The sequence below is a fragment of the Leuciscus leuciscus genome (assembly GCF_965113295.1).
Source record: "Leuciscus leuciscus genome assembly, chromosome: 25".
NCBI lineage: Eukaryota > Metazoa > Chordata > Actinopteri > Cypriniformes > Leuciscidae > Leuciscus > Leuciscus leuciscus.
The window spans coordinates 6,514,489-6,537,792 of record NC_138724.1 but is presented as its reverse complement, the minus strand read 5'-3'; the positions used below and the strand labels follow the sequence as shown (position 1 = coordinate 6,537,792).

The 23,304-nt window shown below is 40.1% G+C and overlaps 1 protein-coding gene across 1 annotated transcript in view; it reads right to left on the bottom strand.

Moving 5' to 3' along the window:
• Window positions 1-23,304, bottom strand: part of tdrd12 (tudor domain containing 12) — a 59,800-nt gene that overhangs the window by 34,331 nt on the left and 2,165 nt on the right. Inside the window, exons 2-19 of the mRNA XM_082159638.1 lie at window positions 14,847-14,893; window positions 13,731-13,895; window positions 11,932-12,068; window positions 10,193-10,312; window positions 10,058-10,113; window positions 9,136-9,221; window positions 8,820-9,060; window positions 8,310-8,387; window positions 7,908-8,008; window positions 7,693-7,778; window positions 6,311-6,350; window positions 6,136-6,203; window positions 5,856-5,936; window positions 5,673-5,733; window positions 5,482-5,589; window positions 4,689-4,874; window positions 3,183-3,336; window positions 2,967-3,094 (exon numbers count right to left, since the gene is read on the bottom strand). Of these exons, the coding sequence (XP_082015764.1) occupies window positions 2,967-3,094; window positions 3,183-3,336; window positions 4,689-4,874; window positions 5,482-5,589; window positions 5,673-5,733; window positions 5,856-5,936; window positions 6,136-6,203; window positions 6,311-6,350; window positions 7,693-7,778; window positions 7,908-8,008; window positions 8,310-8,387; window positions 8,820-9,060; window positions 9,136-9,221; window positions 10,058-10,113; window positions 10,193-10,312; window positions 11,932-12,068; window positions 13,731-13,895; window positions 14,847-14,870 (1,920 nt within the window). The 5' untranslated portion in view covers window positions 14,871-14,893. The remainder of the gene's footprint in view (window positions 1-2,966; window positions 3,095-3,182; window positions 3,337-4,688; window positions 4,875-5,481; window positions 5,590-5,672; window positions 5,734-5,855; window positions 5,937-6,135; window positions 6,204-6,310; window positions 6,351-7,692; window positions 7,779-7,907; window positions 8,009-8,309; window positions 8,388-8,819; window positions 9,061-9,135; window positions 9,222-10,057; window positions 10,114-10,192; window positions 10,313-11,931; window positions 12,069-13,730; window positions 13,896-14,846; window positions 14,894-23,304) is intronic.

Here is a 23,304-nt window from a genome sequence, read left to right as displayed (position 1 = left end):
TGTAGAAAGCAAAGAGTTTTTGAACTTTATGAAATATTTTTTAATATTTACTTGAATTTGATTTACTTACGTTTGCCTAATTTGCCTGGTTTAATTTGGTAATTCATGATTTGGTCAGTTGTTTAAATACTTTAAATACTATAAAATATTGCTTAAAATCCATCTGATATAAATAATAACGAGTGATTTGACTATATAATTAAATTTAGATTGTTTAATTATTAAAATGGCAATTAATTGATAAATATGGTTAAAAGCACAGGTTATTTCATAGTCTTAGTCGTTAGAATCCAGTCAATTAAACTATACAAATTAGGATACCGATACCGATAACACACAATTGAGTATCTGTCGATACCGATACAATACCATATATTTTTTTCTTAATTAAGCTGTTAATAACACATTTGTCAGGAGGATGCACTGCTTAACCTAGCCATCTAAAAAGCATCATGCTCAAACAGTGCAATAAATGTTCTATATAAGTAGCCCACAACATGACTCAGTTGTGCAATACTGCTGCTTAATTTTTATTAAAACAATTTTTAAACAGAACTTGTAGCAGTATTTTTAATTATTCAGCACCATTCAATTAATGAAATTTAAAGTGCAACTGTGCAAATAAAACAAAAATTATAATTCCAGTGCCAAAAACTGGATGTAACACAAAACTCTTATGTAGTCATAGGGCTGTACCCGACTATTCGAATATTCGTTCGGTGGGTTGGTATTCGATTTGAGAATTTGACATTCGAATATTCGTTTTTTTTTTTTTTTTTTTTTTACACCTGGCATCCCCCTCGAAATGGTTCTCATTCGCGCTTGAATATGTTCAACACTATAAAATCTGACGAAATATAGATAGACACACGAGACGAGACACGTTCAGAATGAATAAACTTTGAATAAACTACAGAACAGCGCGAGTGGGAAGCGGCGCGCCTCACGCGGGCAGGGCTTATATGCTCCGAGAACTCTTTTTTACAACTATCTTATAAGGCCTAGCCATTTTTAATAGGATGGAAAGTTGAAGGAACCCAACCTCGTTATTTGATGCTTCTTGAGTTGGCCTACTAAAGTGTTCCTGCAACGGTAGTATTCTCTGGCTAGAGCGCAGAACAGCGGAGTTTGTAAGGACAGAAGTGCATGCCTGCGAGCTTGTATTTTGGGTTAAGCTGCGTTGCTTTGACATTGTGGAAAATAGAACAATAGAAACAAAATGTATTAAGCTTTTTACCCCTTATTATCAATCTAAATTAATCTCATTTTTAATTTAACTTAATTTCGTTTTTCTTTATTTAAATTCGTTTTTTTCTTTAATTAAATTTCGTTTTTCTTTATTTAAATTTCGTTTTTCTTTATTTAAATCTACCCTTTACTGTGTCAGTAATTTGTTAGTCAGAAAAATATTAGACTACCTTATTCAAAGTATTGCTTAAGTTAACAGACCTGTGTGTGTGTGTGTGTGTGTGTGTGTGTGTGTGTTACGTGCGAGTGTATTTACTTTGTGTTGTTCATGGGGAAGATGCGTTTTATATCACTAGTGCAGTAATCCGTTCTCGGAGCATAAGCCGTGCCCGCGTGAGGCGCGCCGCTTCCTGCTCGCGCTGTTCTGTAGTTTATTAATTATGAACGTATCGCGTCTTATTTTAAATAACTCCACACAGCTGACATGATAACTTAATTGCTGAGAGGGCTTACCTCACTCACCTCTAGCTACCGTTCACGTGATGCCAGTGTTGCCAAGTCCGCGGTCTCTCCCACCCCGAAACGCGATTGGCTATTTTTAAGAAGCAATTGGACGGGATTTGTATGTGAAAATCTGGCAACGCTGCGTGACGCGTGTTGCTCATCTCTCTTTACGGCATGTCTCTCAGGTGTTGTTAAGCATTTGTATGACAATTTAGGACTAAGGGACGTGATCGTATCGGATCGGGTTATACTCCCGCGATTCATGCAATATCCGATCCAGTGATTTTGGCCAGTATCGGACTAATACCGATACCGAATATCGGATCGGCGCACCCCTAATACAAATGTGTAAAAGCTATTAAAATTCATTTATTTTGTACTTTTAATGTAAAGTAAATGACATTGAATGTAATTTATTGTTATCGGGCTGTGTAATACCTACCAGCTTTAATTGCATGTGTAATATTTACCAACTCAGACCTATGTGCAATATATTTTAGGCTTGGTGAAATATTCATGTTTTAAATGGTTCATTAACTTAAGATACTGAAGTATTTGATGTAGTTCTGTACAAAAGTTAAACTTAAGTCATGTTAAACCTGCAAATTTATGCATTTTATTGGGTTTGCTGGTGATTTACACTATGTATGTTTATCACCTTAGTTTTTCACCTACATAGCTTAATGCTATAATAAATAAATGGATGGAAATAATCCATAAGGCCTAATCATTGAGTGGAATCCAGTTTACATCTTCAAATAGTGAGAACCTGTCTTCTTCAAGTGTGGGAAAGCGCACAGTTAGACGAGACACTTGACACTCATTATGGTTTAGTATTCTCTCCCATATATATTTAAGTAATTCAATTAATATAAATATGCGATTAGACTGACTTAACTACTAGTCGACTAGAAAAAAAACTTTAGTCTTGCACGGGCAACCCTACTTATTTCTGGAGGAAATATCACCACTCCGCTCACATGCTCTGGTGTGAGACAATGTGTTCTTCTGTTGTCTGAGAGTTGATTGACAGCTTTTTAGATGCGTTATTGGCACCGTCACCCTCTGGTTACATGAACGTGTCACCTCACCACCCCATCAGAACCGAAAACATGGGGATTTCTTTTAAAAGGAATAATCACACAACCTATTCGATATTCTATAATAAAATCAACTAATCGAATATTCGAAAATTGTGACTCATCCCTAATTTAAAGTGGGATAAATTTGGTCTGAAAGGGCACAAACTGTGCACTCCTCCTCTTTGGCATCACCTGCTCAGGAGCTTGAGAATAAAGGACATCGGCTTCGTCCAGCACCAGGTGACACAGCCTCAGGAACAGAAAGCACTGAGCGTCCAGAAGTCTCATCATGGAGAACGGGGTCGTCACCAGCAGCTGACCTGGAACGGCAACGCAACAACCTCAGCTTTGGGTTTTGATCCAGACTCCCCGCACTCAACATCTCGTGTGCTACGGACGGACACTCACAGTTCCTCTGGATCTTGAACTTCTTGGGCTCGTCCTGGTCCAGGCCCAGCAGAACACTGGTGGGATGGAGACTGTGAGTGGCTCTACTGTCCTCCAGGAGCTCCAGCACCGTCTGAACTTTCTCCCAGCCCGGACACAGAATCACCGCCACAGGCTGGAGACAAACACAGACACTCAAGGTGTAGCGGCACAACTGGGATCAGATCATGACAAGAGGATTAGAGGAAAAAAGAGTTTAGAACTGTGTGCTCTGAGATGAAAATCACATTTCTGATCTTTTTGGATTTGGATAATACCGTAAACACACTGCTAGGACATATGTGACCAAGGAACAAAAAACCAGTCACATGGGTACATTTTTTTAAATTGAGATTTCTCAAAATTATATTTGGCCGAGATACAACTATTTGAAAATCTGGAATCTGAGGGTGCAAAAAAATCTAAACATTGAGAAAATCGCCAGTAGAGTTGTCAATTTATGTTCGCGGTTGTGCTGCACTCACATAAAAATACATGCTTTATACATTTACGGTAGGAAATTTACTAAATATCTTCATAGAACATGATCCTTACTTAATATCCTAATGATTTTTGTCATAAAAGAAAAATCGATAATTTTGACCCATACAATGTATTGTTGGGTCAAAATTGTGACTGGTTTTGTGATCCAGGGTCACATATGTCCTAGCAGTGTGTTTGAAACATGGACTTGTTTGCAAAAACTGTCTGGCGATCACTGAGCCCAGAGATGGAGCTGCACCATAGGAACCAGTCAACCCGTAAGCAATGTTCCCGCTAAGCTGCGCGCGTGACTGGTTCCTATGGACGTGCACTTCTGATGCCACGGCAGCGAGGAAAAATTAAATGGCAGAGGACAGACGCGAAATGCGTGGGGAAATCCATTTGATGGTAGTTTAAGTGAGAAATAATTGCAGTGCTCTGGTCAACATCTATAGAGTTGGTATCGAGGTTTATGGATGAGTGAATACATTGATGTTTTCAACATGACTGTGGAATGAAGTTTCAATTATGATTATGAAGTAGTGTGCGACTGCTAATGAGAAACAGATATCAGCGCCACGCGCGGATATAAAGGAATAAGGACATTTAATTCTATCGAACTAACAGCAAATGCTAACCCTAACTCACACAGGTCAGTTTATTAGATGAATGAAACTTGTGAGGTAACGCAGTGCTGTTTCACTTGCTCTACACTATCACACTAAACTGCATTTGAGTGTTAAAGTTATAATGATATTCTATAAGTTAGTTTGTCTGTATGAGACTAGCATTAAGCTAGATAAACATTAGAATAACATACTGATCATATTCTAACATTTCATCATGTTGAGCTGTATAACATTGATTTGTTTTATGTACATTTGCTCACCCGTCTAATAAAGTACATGCAAGAGCGGCGTCAAGGGACGGACACTATTTAAAATTGTGAATTTCTCTGAATTTACAAATTCTTGGAAACATTTAGGATATCTTTAGGAATCTCACCCCAGTGCGCGCAGCGATACTGGAGACGACAGAGACCGTCTGTAACAGCATCAGCAGAGGAGGAATGTAGGACAGAGGATTGTCCCCGCTGTGCGACACCAGCACCGTGTCGAAACCCCGAGCCACCGCGGGCCAACAGTAGCTCTCCGCTACACTCGGCCCACTATACTTCCTCCACAGCAGGAACTGACATCAAATCATGAGCACAAATAACAGGTAAAAACATCTTATATTAAAATTAGTGATAGGCAATAATTAATCACATCCAAAATAAAAGTTTGTTTACATAATGTGTGTGTACTGTGTATAATTATTTTATATCTATATCTATATATCTCTTTCTATCTATCTATCAATCTATCTATCTATCTAAAAATATACACACAAATGCATGTATATATTTAAGGAATATTTGCAGGTATATACTGTATACATTTATACTAATATATATTATGTTTAAATATTTTTACATATTTTTTTTTTCTTAAATGTATAGATGCATGTGTGTGTATTTATATATACAAAATAATTGCATACAGCACACACATATATATAGTATTATGTAAACAAACTTTAATTTTGGATGTGATTAATCGTTGCCCAGCACTAATTAAAGTATAATCCCATTTCCTCTTACACAAATGTTAAAAGTCACAAATGATACCTCAGAAGCAAGCAGAAGAAAGGTAATTAAGTTGGGCACATGGCCATAGCACTTTACAGTAGAAGTGTCAAATAACAAAATAATGCAATGGATATTCCTATATGACATTATTAAGGCCTGCTGATTGACCTTTCTGAATTGCTCGCTGATGGGAGCGCGTGCCAGGTTTCTGCAGGGTTCGACACGCAGGGCGGAGTGCACTACAACACCCAGGTGACCCGGATCACAGCGTGCAGCCTGCGAAACAGCACAGGCCAGGTTAGACAACACAACACACACCATCATGAGGAAACACAGAAAACTAACAATGAGGCTCTTACTTTGGCATCAAGAGAGTCTTGGTCTGGATTGAGTGGATCAGGGTTCAGAAACTGCATGAGTCTGTCCAAAATAGGGTTCACACAAATAGGGGAAACATTTCTTTACGAAATAGGCCAGATAAATTAGATTAAGAGAGAATGTCTGACATGTTTGTTTAGTAAGGACAGTAATGTAAAGCCTACCTTGACGAGGCCAGCTGATCATCAAGATTGGGCTCTTGTGAGAGAGATGCCACTTTCTGCTCCTCTGAGGAGCCACTGGCACTATGAAGACACACACACACACACACACACACACACACACACACACACGTGTAAAACTACATTGACTAACTGAATGACTGATTGGTCTCAGGTAAGCGCTGCATGATCAGGCTGGTTTCAGATTCACTTGATGGCAATCAGACGTGCTCGTGTTGAAAACAGTGTGCCGACCTGAAGGGAAGAGTGTGTTTGGTCTCACCATGATGCTGAAGCCATGATGCCGTTCTCTTCAGTCTGATCAGGACTGTCCCGCTTCTCTTCAACAGACTGAAAACATTAAAAGTGCTTCATTTTACAGCCACTCATTTATCCGCTCGTTTACTAACCATTTCTGCAGATACAACAAAACTTATTTAAGAATTTTGAGTGCTTACTTCAGGAATCTGCTTTGAATGTACTTTAAACTTCATGTATCTGTGAAAGAAAAACAATTTATTATATTTCTAAACGTTATATTATCATTTATTAAACTAATTCACAGATCGCCGACCACAAGAAGTTCACCGATACGATCACCGATACCAATCTATTTGAAGCCTTTTTATCATGTAGAATTATTTATAGGGATTATTCTCCAATCAGGAATTTTACAGACATTTATTCAGGGCCTGAATTTCATTTTTGAAAATGGGAAGGTGACTTGCATTTTTTTATACAATTTAAAATATATATATAATTATCTCACCTAGATGTTTGATCATGTAGTGGATTTTTGTTTTTTACAATGGGGCAATTGTTGCACAATAGCGTACACAAGTGTGCTGAATTCACAAAAGACAGGTAAACAGTCAGTAATAAAAGAACAACAAATAAACAATTTTCAAGCAGAAGCACAAATAAATAAAATAAAATAAAGATACTAATACAAAAAGTAAAAATTTCAGCTAGGCCTAACAGTAGTATTGAGTATTGTAAGACATACTAAAGAAATGTAATTCTTCTTGAATTCCCTGAATAAATGAAATACAGATTAATCCTTACAATTCAGGTTACAAAAGTTAGTCATTCAAGAGCAGCGAGTGTCATTCATTTTAATTAAACAACTAAATATTTTAAAAAATCATTATTATCAGGCTGCTGTCCCTTTAAGAGCTGTACGGATCCAATATGCTGTTACTCAACTCTATCAGCTGTTTACGTTCACTTAAGACAAAACCGACTGTGTTTACACGTGCATTCTAGTCAAGACTGTAATTTTGTATATACCTTTGTGTTTAAGTGCATTTGTGTACTGGCGAGCTGTTTGGGCGGCGGCCATGTGTGTGAGACCGTGAGTGATGAGTGGTTTAAACACTAGCAAGACTTAGAAAGAAACACAAATTATAAACTTTAGTGATGATGCGACACTGCTTCGATTGTGCAAGTGACACAATTGTTTGTGAAATTACTTCTCACAGAAAGTTTTCAAACTACTTTGAAAATTACAAATTACTTAAATTACTTTAAGTTATTTAATAAAGAACCTCACCTTCATCATTATTATAATCATTATCGTTATTAGTCTTTATGCGTCGTCAGCATGAGATCGGCCTTTATAGAGACCGCCGGTCAATCTTCCTAAAGTGATTAATGGCCGATAGCGATCGGTAGCCAATCAATCAGAGCACCCCTAAATTACTTTGTATTATCACCTTCATAAAATCAGATCTATTTAGATGCAAGTCGGGTGTCAATCTAAACTCAACATACAATCCAGAACTCAATTATACGAGTTATGAGCTCTTCAGGAGGAACCAGACTCAGACGACAGTCTTACTGGGCCTTGTTCATGACGGTCTGCGCACAGGTTTCATCTGTGATGATGTCCGTGGCCTCGACTCTGATCCGCCATCCTCTGCCGATCTGCATCAAACCACAGAAGTCACAGTTATACTGGGATCCAGGCATTCACTGGTGCCACTATAAAGCCCACCCCTGTGCCCGTCTGTCGAGCTCGATCGCTCGGTCACAGCGGTATAAACGCACACTTACCGTATTGGTCCCGGCGTTGCGGGTCAGTTTATGGACTCGAGGTTTAACTGGAGAAGGCGTGTGTTCTTCCTCTGACACCTGTGGTTTCTGCTGCTCGCTTTCTAAAGGAGAAACATTCATTTATGAATATGAAATGTATAATCTATTGAAACTGTAAGTTTATCTGCTTCAAGAACAGTGCCGTTATTTCCTCGCTAGTGAGAAATTCATGGAGCTTTTAAGTTGTTAAACTGTTTTACTGATAAGATCGTCAGAGCAGCGCTGACAACACGTTTCTGTGCGAGTGTGTGTTGGAGCGGCAGAAAGAGAGTAGGTGCTTTTCCATAATAAATACATAATAAAATGAAAATTTGTGGCCTAAGAAACTATATATATATATATATAAAAAATATATATATTTACTAGATGTATTTTCTTGGTCAGTGTCGTTGTAGGTTTTGGTTCTTTTGCTGTTGTCGTCTGCAAGGACCTTTGAAATAACTGAAAAACCAATCAAATGCAAGCATTCAATGTAGGATAAATATATATATATTATACACTTTTAGGATGCATTAAATTGATCAATAGCGAGTAAAAACATTTATGTTACAAAAGATTTATATTTCGAATCGATACTGTTGTTTTAAAGTTCTTTTTGTTAACTTTTTATTTACGGATCCTGAACAAAAATTATATGAAATGTTTCTTGTGCATCAAATCATCATATTAGAATGATTTCTGATGGATCATGTGACACTGAAGACTGGAGAAATGATGCTGAAAATTCAGCTTTGATCACACGAATAAATTACACTTCACTATATATATATTCACATAGAAATCCTGTCTGATAATATTTCACTGTTTTTACTGTATTTTTGATCAAATAAATGCAGCCTTGGTGAGCAGGAGAGTCTCTTTCAGAAACTTGACCTGTCTGTGGTGGCTCATCTGTCCGCTCGGTTCTGTGGGGATTCTGGGGAATATCGGGCGTGGGCGAAGCTTTGACCGGACAGCAGCCCTTCATCTCTAAGAGCTTTTGAGGACTGGAGTAAATGTCCCACGCCAGGCTGACAGGAACTCGATCTCCGTTCCGGTTCCCGTCCGGCACACTGGACTTCTCACTCACGAAACAGGCAAACTTCTTGGCCACGAGCTCATGGTTCACACAGATCTGTTCAATGACAGTGGACTGGCACATAGCAGCGGTCTGAAATCCTGCTCAGTATGTCTCATAAATATACTTTACCTTTGTATCATTGATAGTCAAGTAGAGTTCAACGGCAGAGCAGCCGGCATGCGTTTCACACAGAACGGCTTCCACCAGAGTCGACACTAGAAACACACAGAGCGTCTAAGAACCACACAATAGAGGGAATGCATTGAGGTCAGTTTCCCGCAGGAACCCTGAGTGGCAGAAGAGCTGCTGTGTGACTGGAGTTAACAGGAGAAACACCAGTAAAACAAACCATTATCAGTTTAAACTAAAGGTTGGACTCGATATAGTGTTTCTTACAACTTACCAAAGATCCAGTGATCATGGATATTGACATGCAGCAGGAATCGTGTTTCTGACATTTATATGAGCCTGATTTCCACACCGGGGAAATACATAACGCAAATTTGCCTGAGAACGCTTTATATAAATCCATGTGATCACTCATATCAAAGTTATATACATCATCATATCGTCCAACCCTAAAACTTGTGTTGTTTTTTGTCAGTGTTTCTTTAAAAACATCCAATTATGCGGAATATACGATGGTAAATATTTAATTTAGTTGTCAATACAATATATAGGGTATGATTTTACCCCTAAATTCAGCATATGACTGCAAATCCAGCTTTCTCTGCCTGGATCCAGTTTTTTCTAGGAATCTCATCGATTCATTTGCTTTTCTGTTCTGCGGCTTTCGGCAGTCTGTAGAAATATACCTCAGATTTCTTGTCAAATCTAGTTATACAGTCAATCTCAAAGCTCTTTCCCGTTTTAGATGTGTTTTGTGTGTTTTTCGCAGCATTCACACTGAAAACCAATGCTGCCACTCAGTGTGTGTGTGTGTGTGTGTGTGTGTGACCGCAGTCACTCCGCCCAACGGTGACGTCACACGCATAACCTCTATACACACAGCAAGCAGAGGAACCGCTGAATAACCACAGCACACTCTTACCTTGTAATAGATTGTGCAAGTATTTGGTGGCAGAGCTGTCCCACGTTGAGGAGGGACTGAGATCAGACAGATGAACACAGAGCATCAGAACACATGCGAGAGCAGCACGGAGACTTCTTCAAGAGAGGGACTTACACGAGCTCGGCCGGGTCTCCAGAGATCGGCACCTGAAGGGTCATGGGGCGAATGCCAGCCAGTCTGAAGCGGCGGACCCTGAAGGGGAGCTGCAGGAACTTCTCCAGAGGAGTTCTTACACTGAGAGCAAGTTCATCAGAGATATCAACAGTGCGGATATAAACCAGTCCTGGATGAAGCTCTACAGTGTTTTATCAACAGTTATGAGACACATCACATCCTCACACTGAGTGCAAGCAAAGAGGACAGTTCAAATAAAGTGTAACTACAAATACTTCATGCATTTAAAGCAGGACTTTTAATTATAAAGACGTCAAAAACAAACTGGGACTCTTTATTTTGAAATGTCCATGCTTTACTTTTTCCGGCTGCTCATTCAAAAGGATGAGGAGATAATTATATGCATGTTTCTTATAACTGTTTACAACATATTACAATATAAACATCAGGCAAACACTGTCATAATTCATCAAAAGTAGTTCATTGGCTATCGTTTGATACAAATGCATGGCATTCGCTGACTGAACTGCTCTAAAACCAACGTTTTGACTTGAACCAGTTTGCATTCATATAAATCATAGACTTTTAAAATTATATAAAATCACATTAGGCCATTTTTTTCTGTCCCCAAATTAAGACCTCTTAAAATGATAGTTAAGACTTCTGTTATACCATTAGATATTTATGACCTTAAGGGATAGTTCACCCAATAATGTAAATTCTCACATAATTCACTCACCCTCATGCCATCGCTTTCTTTCTTCAGAAAAACACAAATGAAGATTCTTAGGAAAATAATGAATAATAAACCAAACGCAGCAATGGCGATGGTAATCCACACGACCCCAGTGGACGAATCAAAGTTTTCTGAAGCCAAACGATAGGTGTGTGTAAAAACAAATTGCAATATTTTAATTGTAAACTCTTAAAGGGATACTCCACTTTTTTGGGAAATAGGCTCATTTTACAGCTCCCCCAGAGTTAAACAGTCGAGTCTTACCGTTTTCGAATCCATTCAGCCGATCTCCGGGTCTGGCGGTACCACTTTTAGCATAGCTTAGCATAATGAATTGAACCGGACAGGACCATTAGCATCTCTCTAAAAAAAAATGAACAAAGAGTTTCGATATTTTTCCTATTTAAAACTTGACTCTTCTGTAGTAGTATAGTATAGTTAGTATAGTTCCTAGCCATATCAGCCTAGAAAATCGCAACGTTTCATTTTCCGTCGGTCTTAGTGCACGATGTAACTACAGAAGAGTCAAGTTTTAAATAGGAAAAATATTGAAACTCTTTGTTCATTTTTTTGAGAGAGATGCTAATGGTCTTGTCCGGTTCAATTTATTATGCTAAGCTATGCTAAAAGTGGGACCCCCAGACCCGGAGATCGGCTGCATGGATTACAAAATGATAAAACTCAACTGTTTAACTCTGGGGGAGTTGTAAAATGAGCCTATTTCCCAAAAAAGTGGAGTATCCCTTTAACCATAAAGCACTGCTTCCAGGCAACTGTCCTAGAACATACACTAGTTCAGCTTTACATGAACGTAAGGGCGTTTCAAAGTTTGCGAAAACAATGATTTATTCTTTAAAAAGTCAAATATATTAGTATTTTTCTGACAAACACCGATCATTTCACTCCAGAAGACATTGATGGCATGAGGGCGAGTAAATGCTGAGAGAATCTATCCCTTTACACTTGATACAACCAATTCAAGACATTTTAAAAGGCTTCATACTCATCCGCTCTGACGATGATGTGATCTCCGTGGTCTACCAACAAACACCAGGCCTGAGAGTCCAGCGTCCCCTCGATGATGGACTCGACCACGGCACGACACCAGCTCTTCAGAGCCAGACTGAACACCACACACACCTGAGACACAGAGAGAGAGAGAGAGAGAGAGAGAGAGAGAGAGAGAGAGAGAGAGAGACAAACAAGTCTGAGTCCGAAATTCTTGCACGTTAAAAAATAAATACGACTTCTATAAAGGTAATATGATGCCATAAAGAATCGCATGCGCAGGGTAAAGGTCCTTGCACACCGATTTTCGTACGCGTTTTTTCGTATTCGTGATTCGGTGGCTCTGAATTGTCAAAACTCCTTCTAAATGCTGCGGATGCAAAAAATAAAATAAAAATCGAACCCAATCCGAATTTTTTTTATGACTTACAAAAGTTTCGGAGTAAACGTGATTGACACAACATATTTATTTTTTAACGTGCGAAACCTTTCAGACTCAGTGTGCAATGACCTTAACGCTAAAGCATCAAACACTCTCAAAACACGCCTCTTCTAAATGGAAAAGAAAACGAACTATTTAGCTGAATTTTTCTTAAAGGTTTTACATGTTTTTCTTCACTACTACATTTTAAATAGTGTGACAAATACATTTTTAAAGGGGTGGTATAATGCCCTTTTCACAAGATGTAAAATAGGTCTCTGATGTCCCCAGAGTGTGTGTGTGAAGTTTTAGCTCAAAATACCCCACAGATATTTGTATATAGCATGTTAAAGTTGTCACTTTTTGAGGGTGAGCAAAAATGCACTGTTTTTGTGTGTGTTCCTTTAAACGCAAATGAGCTGCTGCTCCCGGCACAGGGGGCGGAGCTTCAGGAGCTTGTTGTCCTTTTACCTCACACACACATGCACTGAAATTTTCAAAAACTTTTAGCCTTTTATGTTCAAATCGGAGTCAGGCAATGATGGAGAGTCTCTAGAAGAAGAGACAACATGTAGAAGCAACAGGACATTTCTGAATGCTTAGCTGATGAATGTATGTAGCTGATGTGTAGTTATCTTCTGGTCATTGATTAGCATATTCTGTCTTGATAATCTATAAATTGCGTTCCCGGAGGAGGGTTTTATGTAAATTCTAGGGTTGGTGATGTCACTAACCCGGGAGGAATGTGGTGTAGTCTCTACTAGCCGTTTGTTGTAGTCCTTAAAAAGCGATTTCTTTAAAAGCAAATCTCTCCCTTTGCTTTGATCTTTGTAACTTTGCAGATGTTGTTTATGCTCAAACAGCAACATTACACACTAACTAAAGTTAGAAAAGTGAAATAATCAACCACCCCTTTTAAAGAACAAACATTAAAATGTACAAATATATAACATATTCTCTCACTTAAAATGAAATTAAAGTTGCATTAGGAATTATAAAAGAATTAGCAACACTTTGACACCACAAGTGAAAAGACATACTTGGCTGTTCTATGTTTCTCATGAACTTAAATCTCATGCTTAAATGATGAAAATGAGAAAAAACATTGATAAAACATTTGCATATGTAGGTAATAAGTTTTTGTTTTTTAAAGAGGAAAATCAGCAGCTCAAATAGAAGATTTGTTTAATGTTTTTTTCACTACAACTCTCACACTTTCTTCTGTATTACCATAGTTCTGATTAAATGATGTTTAGCATTCTAGAACCATAATAAATAATGAGTATTTAGACATGTTACACTGCAGGACAAGTCAAACTCCCAAATATGACTCATAGGAGGTTATTATTATTCATATTCCTGATCTGACATACCAGCCCCTCCTTCAGTTCATAAGGCTTCAGTTTCTGGAGGTCCATGTCGACCTCGTGGTAGAAGAGGTTCATCTTCACCCTCAGGTGCTCGTACTCCTCAGGACTGTCCGGCGGAACGCCTGCTCCTCTCAGGACTCGAGCCCACAGGCATCCTGGGTCCTCAACCTGACCAAACACACACACACACCTCTCATTTACTCCCTGATAAACTCAAGATGCGCTTATGCACCACAAACATCTGCTTATTATCTTATTATATTAGTGATGGCTCAATCAGACTGATACACATTAATCGATCAGCGCATACGCTGAAGTTTAGTTCACAATACATGTGATTCATATGTAATCAAATATGTGAATCGGATTGCAATGTTTAGGGTTGATCTAACTTACAGAATCTGAATTTGGATTGGCTTCATTACTGGATTGATGAATATTAGTGCATGTGAACATACCTAATGTTAGCAAGTGTGACATTAGTTTCCATTACAGAAAATCCATTTGTTTATTGCAATGACTTTAATGAGTAAAGGATCGAGGTCAACACATGTTTTTGTGATGCAAAGGGACAATCCTTCCAAAAATATAAAGACTATGTATAAAGACCGAATAAGAGTGATAAAAAAAACATGGTGCCTAAAAATGTAATTATTATAAATAAGCCAATATAAATAAGCACTAATACTTCATTATTGACAGTTTATTTGTATTATTTCTTTCTACCTATAAAAACTGTGAAAAACATAACTTGACCTAATCAGGGAAAAAATAACTGTGCAAAACAAACAGTGCAAATACATAATAGAAATAAAGCTATTGTCAAAACTGTTTTTGAAAATTTTACAATGTTACATATTTCACATCCCCATCAAGAGAGTCACTATCAGGGTTATTATTAACTAAAACTAAACCCATTAAAAAAACAAACTTTACAAAAATTATTTCAGCAAGTTGTCCAACTTTTCTTTAAGTTATCCATGTACTAAAATAAATCTCTCTCCAATTAAAATGAATAAAAAATATATAGAAATATACAAAAATTCTAAACTACACTAGTATCTGAATGATGGTAAATGTGTGCATGACAGAAACACGGGCTGTCGTGTAGAGCTCTACCTTGATGATCTGTATTTCTAACATTTCTCCGATTTCCACTGCAAAATCTGCAAAAGAGTGACAAAGAATAAGACAAAAGTTAATTGTAAATCCTTGACAGGTCATGAGTGTGATGCACAGCTGGTGTTCAGTGCAGTGAGACAGCAGGTACAGCGAGGGCCGTGCGAGACTCACAAAACAGTATATCTGGATATTTTCTGGGATTTTCTGGATAACGATTATTAGACGATATTTTGCTGAGTGTGTATATTGTGTTGGTACTCTGGCAGGTTCAGGACTGAGTGTGTGTATTGTGTTGGTACTCTGGCAGGTTCAGGACTGAGTGTGTGTATTGTGTTGGTACTCTGGCGGGTTCAGGACTGAGTGTGTATATTGTGTTGGTACTCTGGCGGGTTCAGGACTGAGTGTGTGTATTGTGTTGGTACTCTGGCGGGTTCAGGACTGAGTGTGTATATTGTGTTGGTACTCTGGCGGGTTCAGGACTGAGTGTGTGTATTGTGTTGGTACTCTGGCGGGTTCAGGACTGAGTGTGTATATTGTGTTGGTACTCTGGCGGGTTCAGGACTGAGTGTGTGTATTGTGTTGGTACTCTGGCGGGTTCAGGACTGAGTGTGTATATTGTGTTGGTACTCTGGCGGGTTCAGGACTGAGTGTGTGTATTGTGTTGGTACTCTGGCGGGTTCAGGACTGAGTGTGTGTATTGTGTTGGTACTCTGGCGGGTTCAGGACTGAGTGTGTATATTGTGTTGGTACTCTGGCGGGTTCAGGACTGAGTGTGTGTATTGTGTTGGTACTCTGGCAGGTTCAGGACTGAGTGTGTATATTGTGTTGGTACTCTGGCAGGTTCAGGACTGAGTGTGTGTATTGTGTTGGTACTCTGGCAGGTTCAGGACTGAGTGTGTGTATTGTGTTGGTACTCTGGCAGGTTCAGGACTGAGTGTGTGTATTGTGTTGGTACTCTGGCAGGTTCAGGACTGAGTGTGTATATTGTGTTGGTACTCTGGCGGGTTCAGGACTGAGTGTGTGTATTGTGTTGGTACTCTGGCATGTTCAGGACTGAGTGTGTGTATTGTGTTGGTACTCTGGCGGGTTCAGGACTGAGTGTGTGTATTGTGTTGGTACTCTGGCGGGTTCAGGACTGAGTGTGTGTATTGTGTTGGTACTCTGGCATGTTCAGGACTGAGTGTGTGTATTGTGTTGGTACTCTGGCGGGTTCAGGACTGAGTGTGTATATTGTGTTGGTACTCTGGCGGGTTCAGGACTGAGTGTGTGTATTGTGTTGGTACTCTGGCGGGTTCAGGACTGAGTGTGTGTATTGTGTTGGTACTCTGGCGGGTTCAGGACTGAGTGTGTTATTGTGTTGGTACTCTGACGGGTTCAGGACTGAGTGTGTGTATTGTGTTGGTACTCTGGCGGGTTAAGGACTGAGTGTGTATATTGTGTTGGTACTCTGGCGGGTTCAGGACTGAGTGTGTATATTGTGTTGGTACTCTGGCGGGTTCAGGACTGAGTGTGTGTATTGTGTTGGTACTCTGGCGGGTTCAGGACTGAGTGTGTGTATTGTGTTGGTACTCTGGCGGGTTCAGGACTGAGTGTGTGTATTGTGTTGGTACTCTGGCAGGTTCAGGACTGAGTGTGTATATTGTGTTGGTACTCTGGCAGGTTCAGGACTGAGTGTGTGTATTGTGTTGGTACTCTGGCAGGTTCAGGACTGAGTGTGTGTATTGTGTTGGTACTCTGGCAGGTTCAGGACTGAGTGTGTGTATTGTGTTGGTACTCTGGCGGGTTCAGGACTGAGTGTGTTGGTACTCTGGCGGGTTCAGGACTGAGTGTGTGTATTGTGTTGGTACTCTGGCAGGTTCAGGACTGAGTGTGTATATTGTGTTGGTACTCTGGCAGGTTCAGGACTGAGTGTGTATATTGTGTTGGTACTCTGGCAGGTTCAGGACTGAGTGTGTATATTGTGTTGGTACTCTGGCAGGTTCAGGACTGAGTGTGTATATTGTGTTGGTACTCTGGCAGGTTCAGGACTGAGTGTGTGTATTGTGTTGGTACTCTGGCAGGTTCAGGACTGAGTGTGTGTATTGTGTTGGTACTCTGGCGGGTTCAGGACTGAGTGTGTTGGTACTCTGGCGGGTTCAGGACTGAGTGTGTTATTACTCTGGCAGGTTCAGGACTGAGTGTGTATATTGTGTTGGTACTCTGGCAGGTTCAGGACTGAGTGTGTATATTGTGTTGGTACTCTGGCAGGTTCAGGACTGAGTGTGTATATTGTGTTGGTACTCTGGCGGGTTCAGGACTGAGTGTGTTATTACTCTGGCGGGTTCAGGACTGAGTGTGTGTATTGTGTTGGTACTCTGGCGGGTTCAGGACTGAGTGTGTATATTGTGTTGGTACTCTGGCGGGTTCAGGACTGAGTGTGTATATTGTGTTGGTACTCTGGCAGGTTCAGGACTGAGTGTGTGTATTGTGTTGGTACTCTGGCAGGTTCAGGACTGAGTGTGTGTATTGTGTTGGTACTCTGGCGGGTTCAGGACTGAGTGTGTTATTACTCTGGCGGGTTCAGGACTGAGTGTGTGTATTGTGTTGGTACTCTGGCGGGTTCAGGACTTAGTGTGTGTATTGTGTTGGTACTCTGGCGGGTTCAGGACTGAGTGTGTGTATTGTGTTGGTACTCTGGCAGGTTCAGGACTGAGTGTGTGTATTGTGTTGGTACTCTGGCAGGTTCAGGACTGAGTGTGTATATTGTGTTGGTACTCTGGCAGGTTCAGGACTGAGTGTGTATATTGTGTTGGTACTCTGGCGGGTTCAGGACTGAGTGTGTGTATTGTGTTGGTACTCTGGCGGGTTCAGGACTGAGTGTGTATATTGTGTTGGTACTCTGGCGGGTTCAGGACTGAGTGTGTATATTGTGTTGGTACTCTGGCGGGTTCAGGACTGAGTGTGTATATTGTGTTGGTACTCTGGCGGGTTCAGGACTGAGTGTGTGTATTGTGTTGGTACTCTGGCGGGTTCAGGACTGAGTGTGTGTATTGTGTTGGTACTCTGGCGGGTTCAGGACTGAGTGTGTGTATTGTGTTGGTACTCTGGCAGGTTCAGGACTGAGTGTGTGTATTGTGTTGGTACTCTGGCAGGTTCAGGACTGAGTGTGTGTATTGTGTTGGTACTCTGGCGGGTTCAGGACTGAGTGTGTGTATTGTGTTGGTACTCTGGCGGGTTCAGGACTGAGTGTGTGTATTGTGTTGGTACTCTGGCGGGTTCAGGACTGAGTGTGTGTATTGTGTTGGTACTCTGGCGGGTTCAGGACTGAGTGTGTGTATTGTGTTGGTACTCTGGCGGGTTCAGGACTGAGTGTGTGTATTGTGTTGGTACTCTGGCGGGTTCAGGACTGAGTGTGTGTATTGTGTTGGTACTCTGGCGGGTTCAGGACTGAGTGTGTATATTGTGTTGGTACTCTGGCGGGTTCAGGACTGAGTGTGTATATTGTGTTGGTACTCTGGCGGGTTCAGGACTGAGTGTGTATATTGTGTTGGTACTCTGGCGGGTTCAGGACTGAGTGTGTATATTGTGTTGGTACTCTGGCGGGTTCAGGACTGAGTGTGTGTATTGTGTTGGTACTCAGGCGGGTTCAGGACTGAGTGTGTGTATTGTGTTGGTACTCTGGCGGGTTCAGGACTGAGTGTGTGTATTGTGTTGGTACTCTGGCAGGTTCAGGACTGAGTGTGTATATTGTGTTGGTACTCTGGCGGGTTCAGGACTGAGTGTGTGTATTGTGTTGGTACTCTGGCAGGTTCAGGACTGAGTGTGTGTATTGTGTTGGTACTCTGGCGGGTTCAGGACTGAGTGTGTGTATTGTGTTGGTACTCTGGCGGGTTCAGGACTGAGTGTGTATATTGTGTTGGTACTCTGGCGGGTTCAGGACTGAGTGTGTGTATTGTGTTGGTACTCAGGCGGGTTCAGGACTGAGTGTGTGTATTGTGTTGGTACTCTGGCGGGTTCAGGACTGAGTGTGTATATTGTGTTGGTACTCTGGCGGGTTCAGGACTGAGTGTGTATATTGTGTTGGTACTCTGGCAGGTTCAGGACTGAGTGTGTGTATTGTGTTGGTACTCTGGCAGGTTCAGGACTGAGTGTGTATATTGTGTTGGTACTCTGGCGGGTTCAGGACTGAGTGTGTGTATTGTGTTGGTACTCTGGCGGGTTCAGGACTGAGTGTGTGTATTGTGTTGGTACTCTGGCGGGTTCAGGACTGAGTGTGTGTATTGTGTTGGTACTCTGGCGGGTTCAGGACTGAGTGTGTGTATTGTGTTGGTACTCTGGCGGGTTCAGGACTGAGTGTGTGTATTGTGTTGGTACTCTGGCGGGTTCAGGACTGAGTGTACAGCCGTGGACAGCCGACTCCTAAAGCTGTTGATATTCCTCATACTCTGTGTGCTGGTCAGTTCACAGCAGTGACAGACATTATTATTTCCAATATGTTTCAATTGATTTTTACCTAATATGGGCATTTTTATCTTTAGAAAGCCGTTTTTAAACCTAATTAGTCTAATTATATAGTTATGGCTTTGAAAACAAATATAAAAAATTTAGGGATGCACCGAATATTCGGCCACCGAAAATTTTCGGCCGAAAATGGCCCAAAAGTGCAAAGGCCGAAAGACTTTTATCACCGAAACAATACGGCCGAAATGTTGTGATGACGCAAACAGCAGATACCGCGACCTGCACGTACTTGTCTGAAGCAACATATCTGCGGTGTGGACGTATTTCAATATATCTGAGAGTGACCCACGGACAGCGATTTTTAAAACACAGACGTCCCAAGTGTTCCGGAAGTTCCGGGAGTCTCCCGCGTATTGATAGTGGCTCCCTGATGCCCGCAAATTAGTTTAAATCTCCCGGAATCGCGAGCGAGCATGAGCGCGCATACGTAGCGCGCGCGCGGCAGAGAGAGGGAGCGAGAGACCTTGCGTGTGTGTGCAGAGCAGCCGTCATTTCTCAGAGGTGTGTGTGTTTACCTTAGCTGTTTATGGTTTTTGCAACTCACGTCCATGAGCATATAGCTGCAGATATTATTATGGGCTATGGCAGTATTGACCTTTGTTTTTATGAGAGAACATTTAATTTTTAAACCTTTCTGCAGGCCAGTAGGCTTTTACATTATTATTTAATGTACACATGAGTGGGGTCAAGTTAAACATTTAATTTTATACTTTGCAATGTGCTAAATAAATATTTCCATACAATTTTAATTGATTTATTCTTTGAAACTTTAATATTAATTTATGCAATGCCTTGATTATAGTAAAGTTAGTACACAGTCATAGCCATAAATGCAATGGTAGGCCTACTAATAATTGGCATAATTTATTTCGGTGTTTCGGTTTTCGGCCTTAGTTTCCTCTTTTTCGGTTTTCGGTTTCGGCCAAGAATTTTCATTTCGGTGCATCCCTAAAAAAATTTATATAATAATAATATTCCTTTTAGATGGGCTATTTCTTTTTAATCATTAATGATATTTATAATGCAGCAGTGTTATTTTGTTTTCAACAGTAAACATGTTTTTTAAAAGTTGTTTCTAGTTATGGCTTCGAAAACAGAAATATATAAAAAAAAATTGAGTGCAAGATGTGCAGCGCCAACATACACGCATTCAGTGTATAAACTCTCTGTGCTTTAGTTGCCAGTGTATCAGAACGCTGTTAAGGGAAGAGCGCATCCATTCAGTCCATTAGAAAACTATGTAGAAAACTAATTCACATGCGCATTCACGTCCTTTTGTGCAGATGTAAGTTGTAATGTTACGTTTATGTTATGCATCTAGGACATCAGGGGCCTGTACCATGAAGGTAGCTGAACAAACTCGGGGTTACAGGATTGGTTTTGAGTTGACAAAACCAAACCGATGTAATCAGGCTTTATTGGTACCATGATGCAGCTCATCAACTTTCTCTGTCAACTCAGGCTTTGATCCTAAAGCTATGATTACTCCACGCGCGCGTGCACATAAAAGAGTGACGTCGACACTGAACAACCAATCGTGGGTAGAGCGTGAGCGATATATTTTTCCGCAGAGGAGCAAGAGATAATCATTCATAATTACGATGAATTTAAATATGTATTCAAGCTCAAACCAATACGGTCTCTGCTGCCAAAGCAAGAGAAGACTGTTGGAGAAAGATTGCTGATTGTTAATGTGTAAGTTAAACAAATACGTTCTATATTTATGTAAAATTATGTATATATATATATATGTGTGTGTGTAGCCTATATGTGTAATATAGCCTATAGCCTATTTTTATAATATATATAAAAAATGTGCATGTATGTAAGAAAGATTAATATTCATTGATTTTTAGATGCAACCCCAACTCCAAATGTTCTTGGCAGCAGATAAAGACAAAATATAAAAATATAATTCAAAGTGGTGATATTTACAACAACCTTTTATTACTTTTGTGAACATTTTATCACAAACACTTGTTTGCAGCAAACAGAAATAAAGAGTTAAATTCAGTAAACCAGAATACACTGTGGTGGAGTTGGCTCTGAGTAGGTAATAAGGGACGGCCGATTATGGATGTGATTACAGGTGCTGTACAATCTGACCCTGGTGCTGGCTCCTCTAAGCAAGTAAGTATGTACAATACATTACTACTTTTTAAAAGTTTTAAATATGGCTGACTGTATGTTCTGCAGTAGAGGGAAATACAGTGTCCCTGTTAAAGCCAGCACACATACACACAGTCTATTATTTATTAGGGTGGAGGAAATGAAGACACTCTGTCTGTGTGTTCTCAGACAGTTGCTGATGTGAATGCACTGGACTTTTTATTATGGCAAACATTTGAATGTGTGGCATAAAAAAGGGACTGGCCCTTACACATCTCTTTTATTGTAGGATTTTTCACAACCTGCCCCAGAAACTGAGGCCTCTACCTCAATGGGCTTCAGAAGAAATGTGTAAGAATTTAAAACCCTTGACATAAATTACAGTCAGTCCTGTGTTTGTAGGAAGTCAAGGAACTTTTTGTGATTTGATGAGCCTCCAGAAAACTTGTAATGATCATGTTTGTGGTGGAATTATGTTTCAGGTAGAAACAGACTCAGTCAGGGCCCTGTACAAAAGGAGTCTTGAACTAGACTGCACACTAAAGGAGACTTGAACTAGACTGCACACTAAAGGAGACTTGAACTAGACTGTTCACTAAAGGAGTCTTGAACTAGACTGCACACTAAAGGAGACTTGAACTAGACTGTTCACTAAAGGAGACTTGAACTAGACTGTTCACTAAAGGAGACTTGAACTAGACTGCACACTAAAGGAGACTTGAACTAGACTGTTCACTAAAGGAGACTTGAACTAGACTGTTCACTAAAGGAGACTTGAACTAGACTGTTCACTAAAGGAGACTTGAACTAGACTGTTCACTAAAGGAGACTTGAACTAGACTGTTCACTAAAGGAGACTTGAACTAGACTGTTCACTAAAGGAGACTTGAACTAGACTGTTCACTAAAGGAGACTTGAACTAGACTGTTCACTAAAGGAGACTTGAACTAGACTGCACACTAAAGGAGACTTGAACTAGACTGCACACTAAAGGAGACTTGAACTAGACTGTTCACTAAAGGAGACTTGAACTAGACTGTTCACTAAAGGAGATGGACTGTGAGCTGAGGAGGCTCCAAAAAAAAAAAAAAAAAAAATATTGGAGATCAAACAGCTGGATAAAACTGATCTCAGTATGTGAACTTATTTAACCAAGTAACACTTTAGTATGAATATGTATTAATGCAACTTTGTCTTGCTCTCTTTCTCCCTCCCATCCCACAAAACCAATAAAACAGTTTGAGACCTATCTGCAGTTTCAATGTGCTTTTATTAAGTGTAATATTGTATGGTGATTGCATCTACATCTGCACCAGCTGAGTGGGCTGCTCTGTACTGAGGGCCACATTGAAGCGGTGCTGTGGCCCTGTCTGAGGGTCATGATAGGGGGTTATTGTGTAGGTTTTTCTATCTCAGTTCAAATTAAGTGTTTTGTACAGTACCAAATTTAACTTGCTTTCCTCAAAGCGCTGACACAACACGGACTCACGGAAAATTGAGTCAAGCACTGGAGCCAGGCCATTTGGCATCCAAACTTGTGATCATACGTTCATGACCACAAGTCGTCTGCAGATTAAATGTTTAGTAGATCATTGTTAAATCTGTTATGTTACTATTAATTTAAAGATTCATATCACAGAAAATAATCATCTCACATATTCACATCATCTCTACCTGAACATTAAGGCTGTGATAGGACTTCCTATTAACATAATCTGCCTCATGTTCCCCTAGAGCAGTGGAGATTGGAGCAATAGACTGCATACATGTTGCAATGACTCTAGGGAATCCTATCATAAGATTAACAGAATAATAATAAAAAAAGATTTAAAATAATTCTTAATAT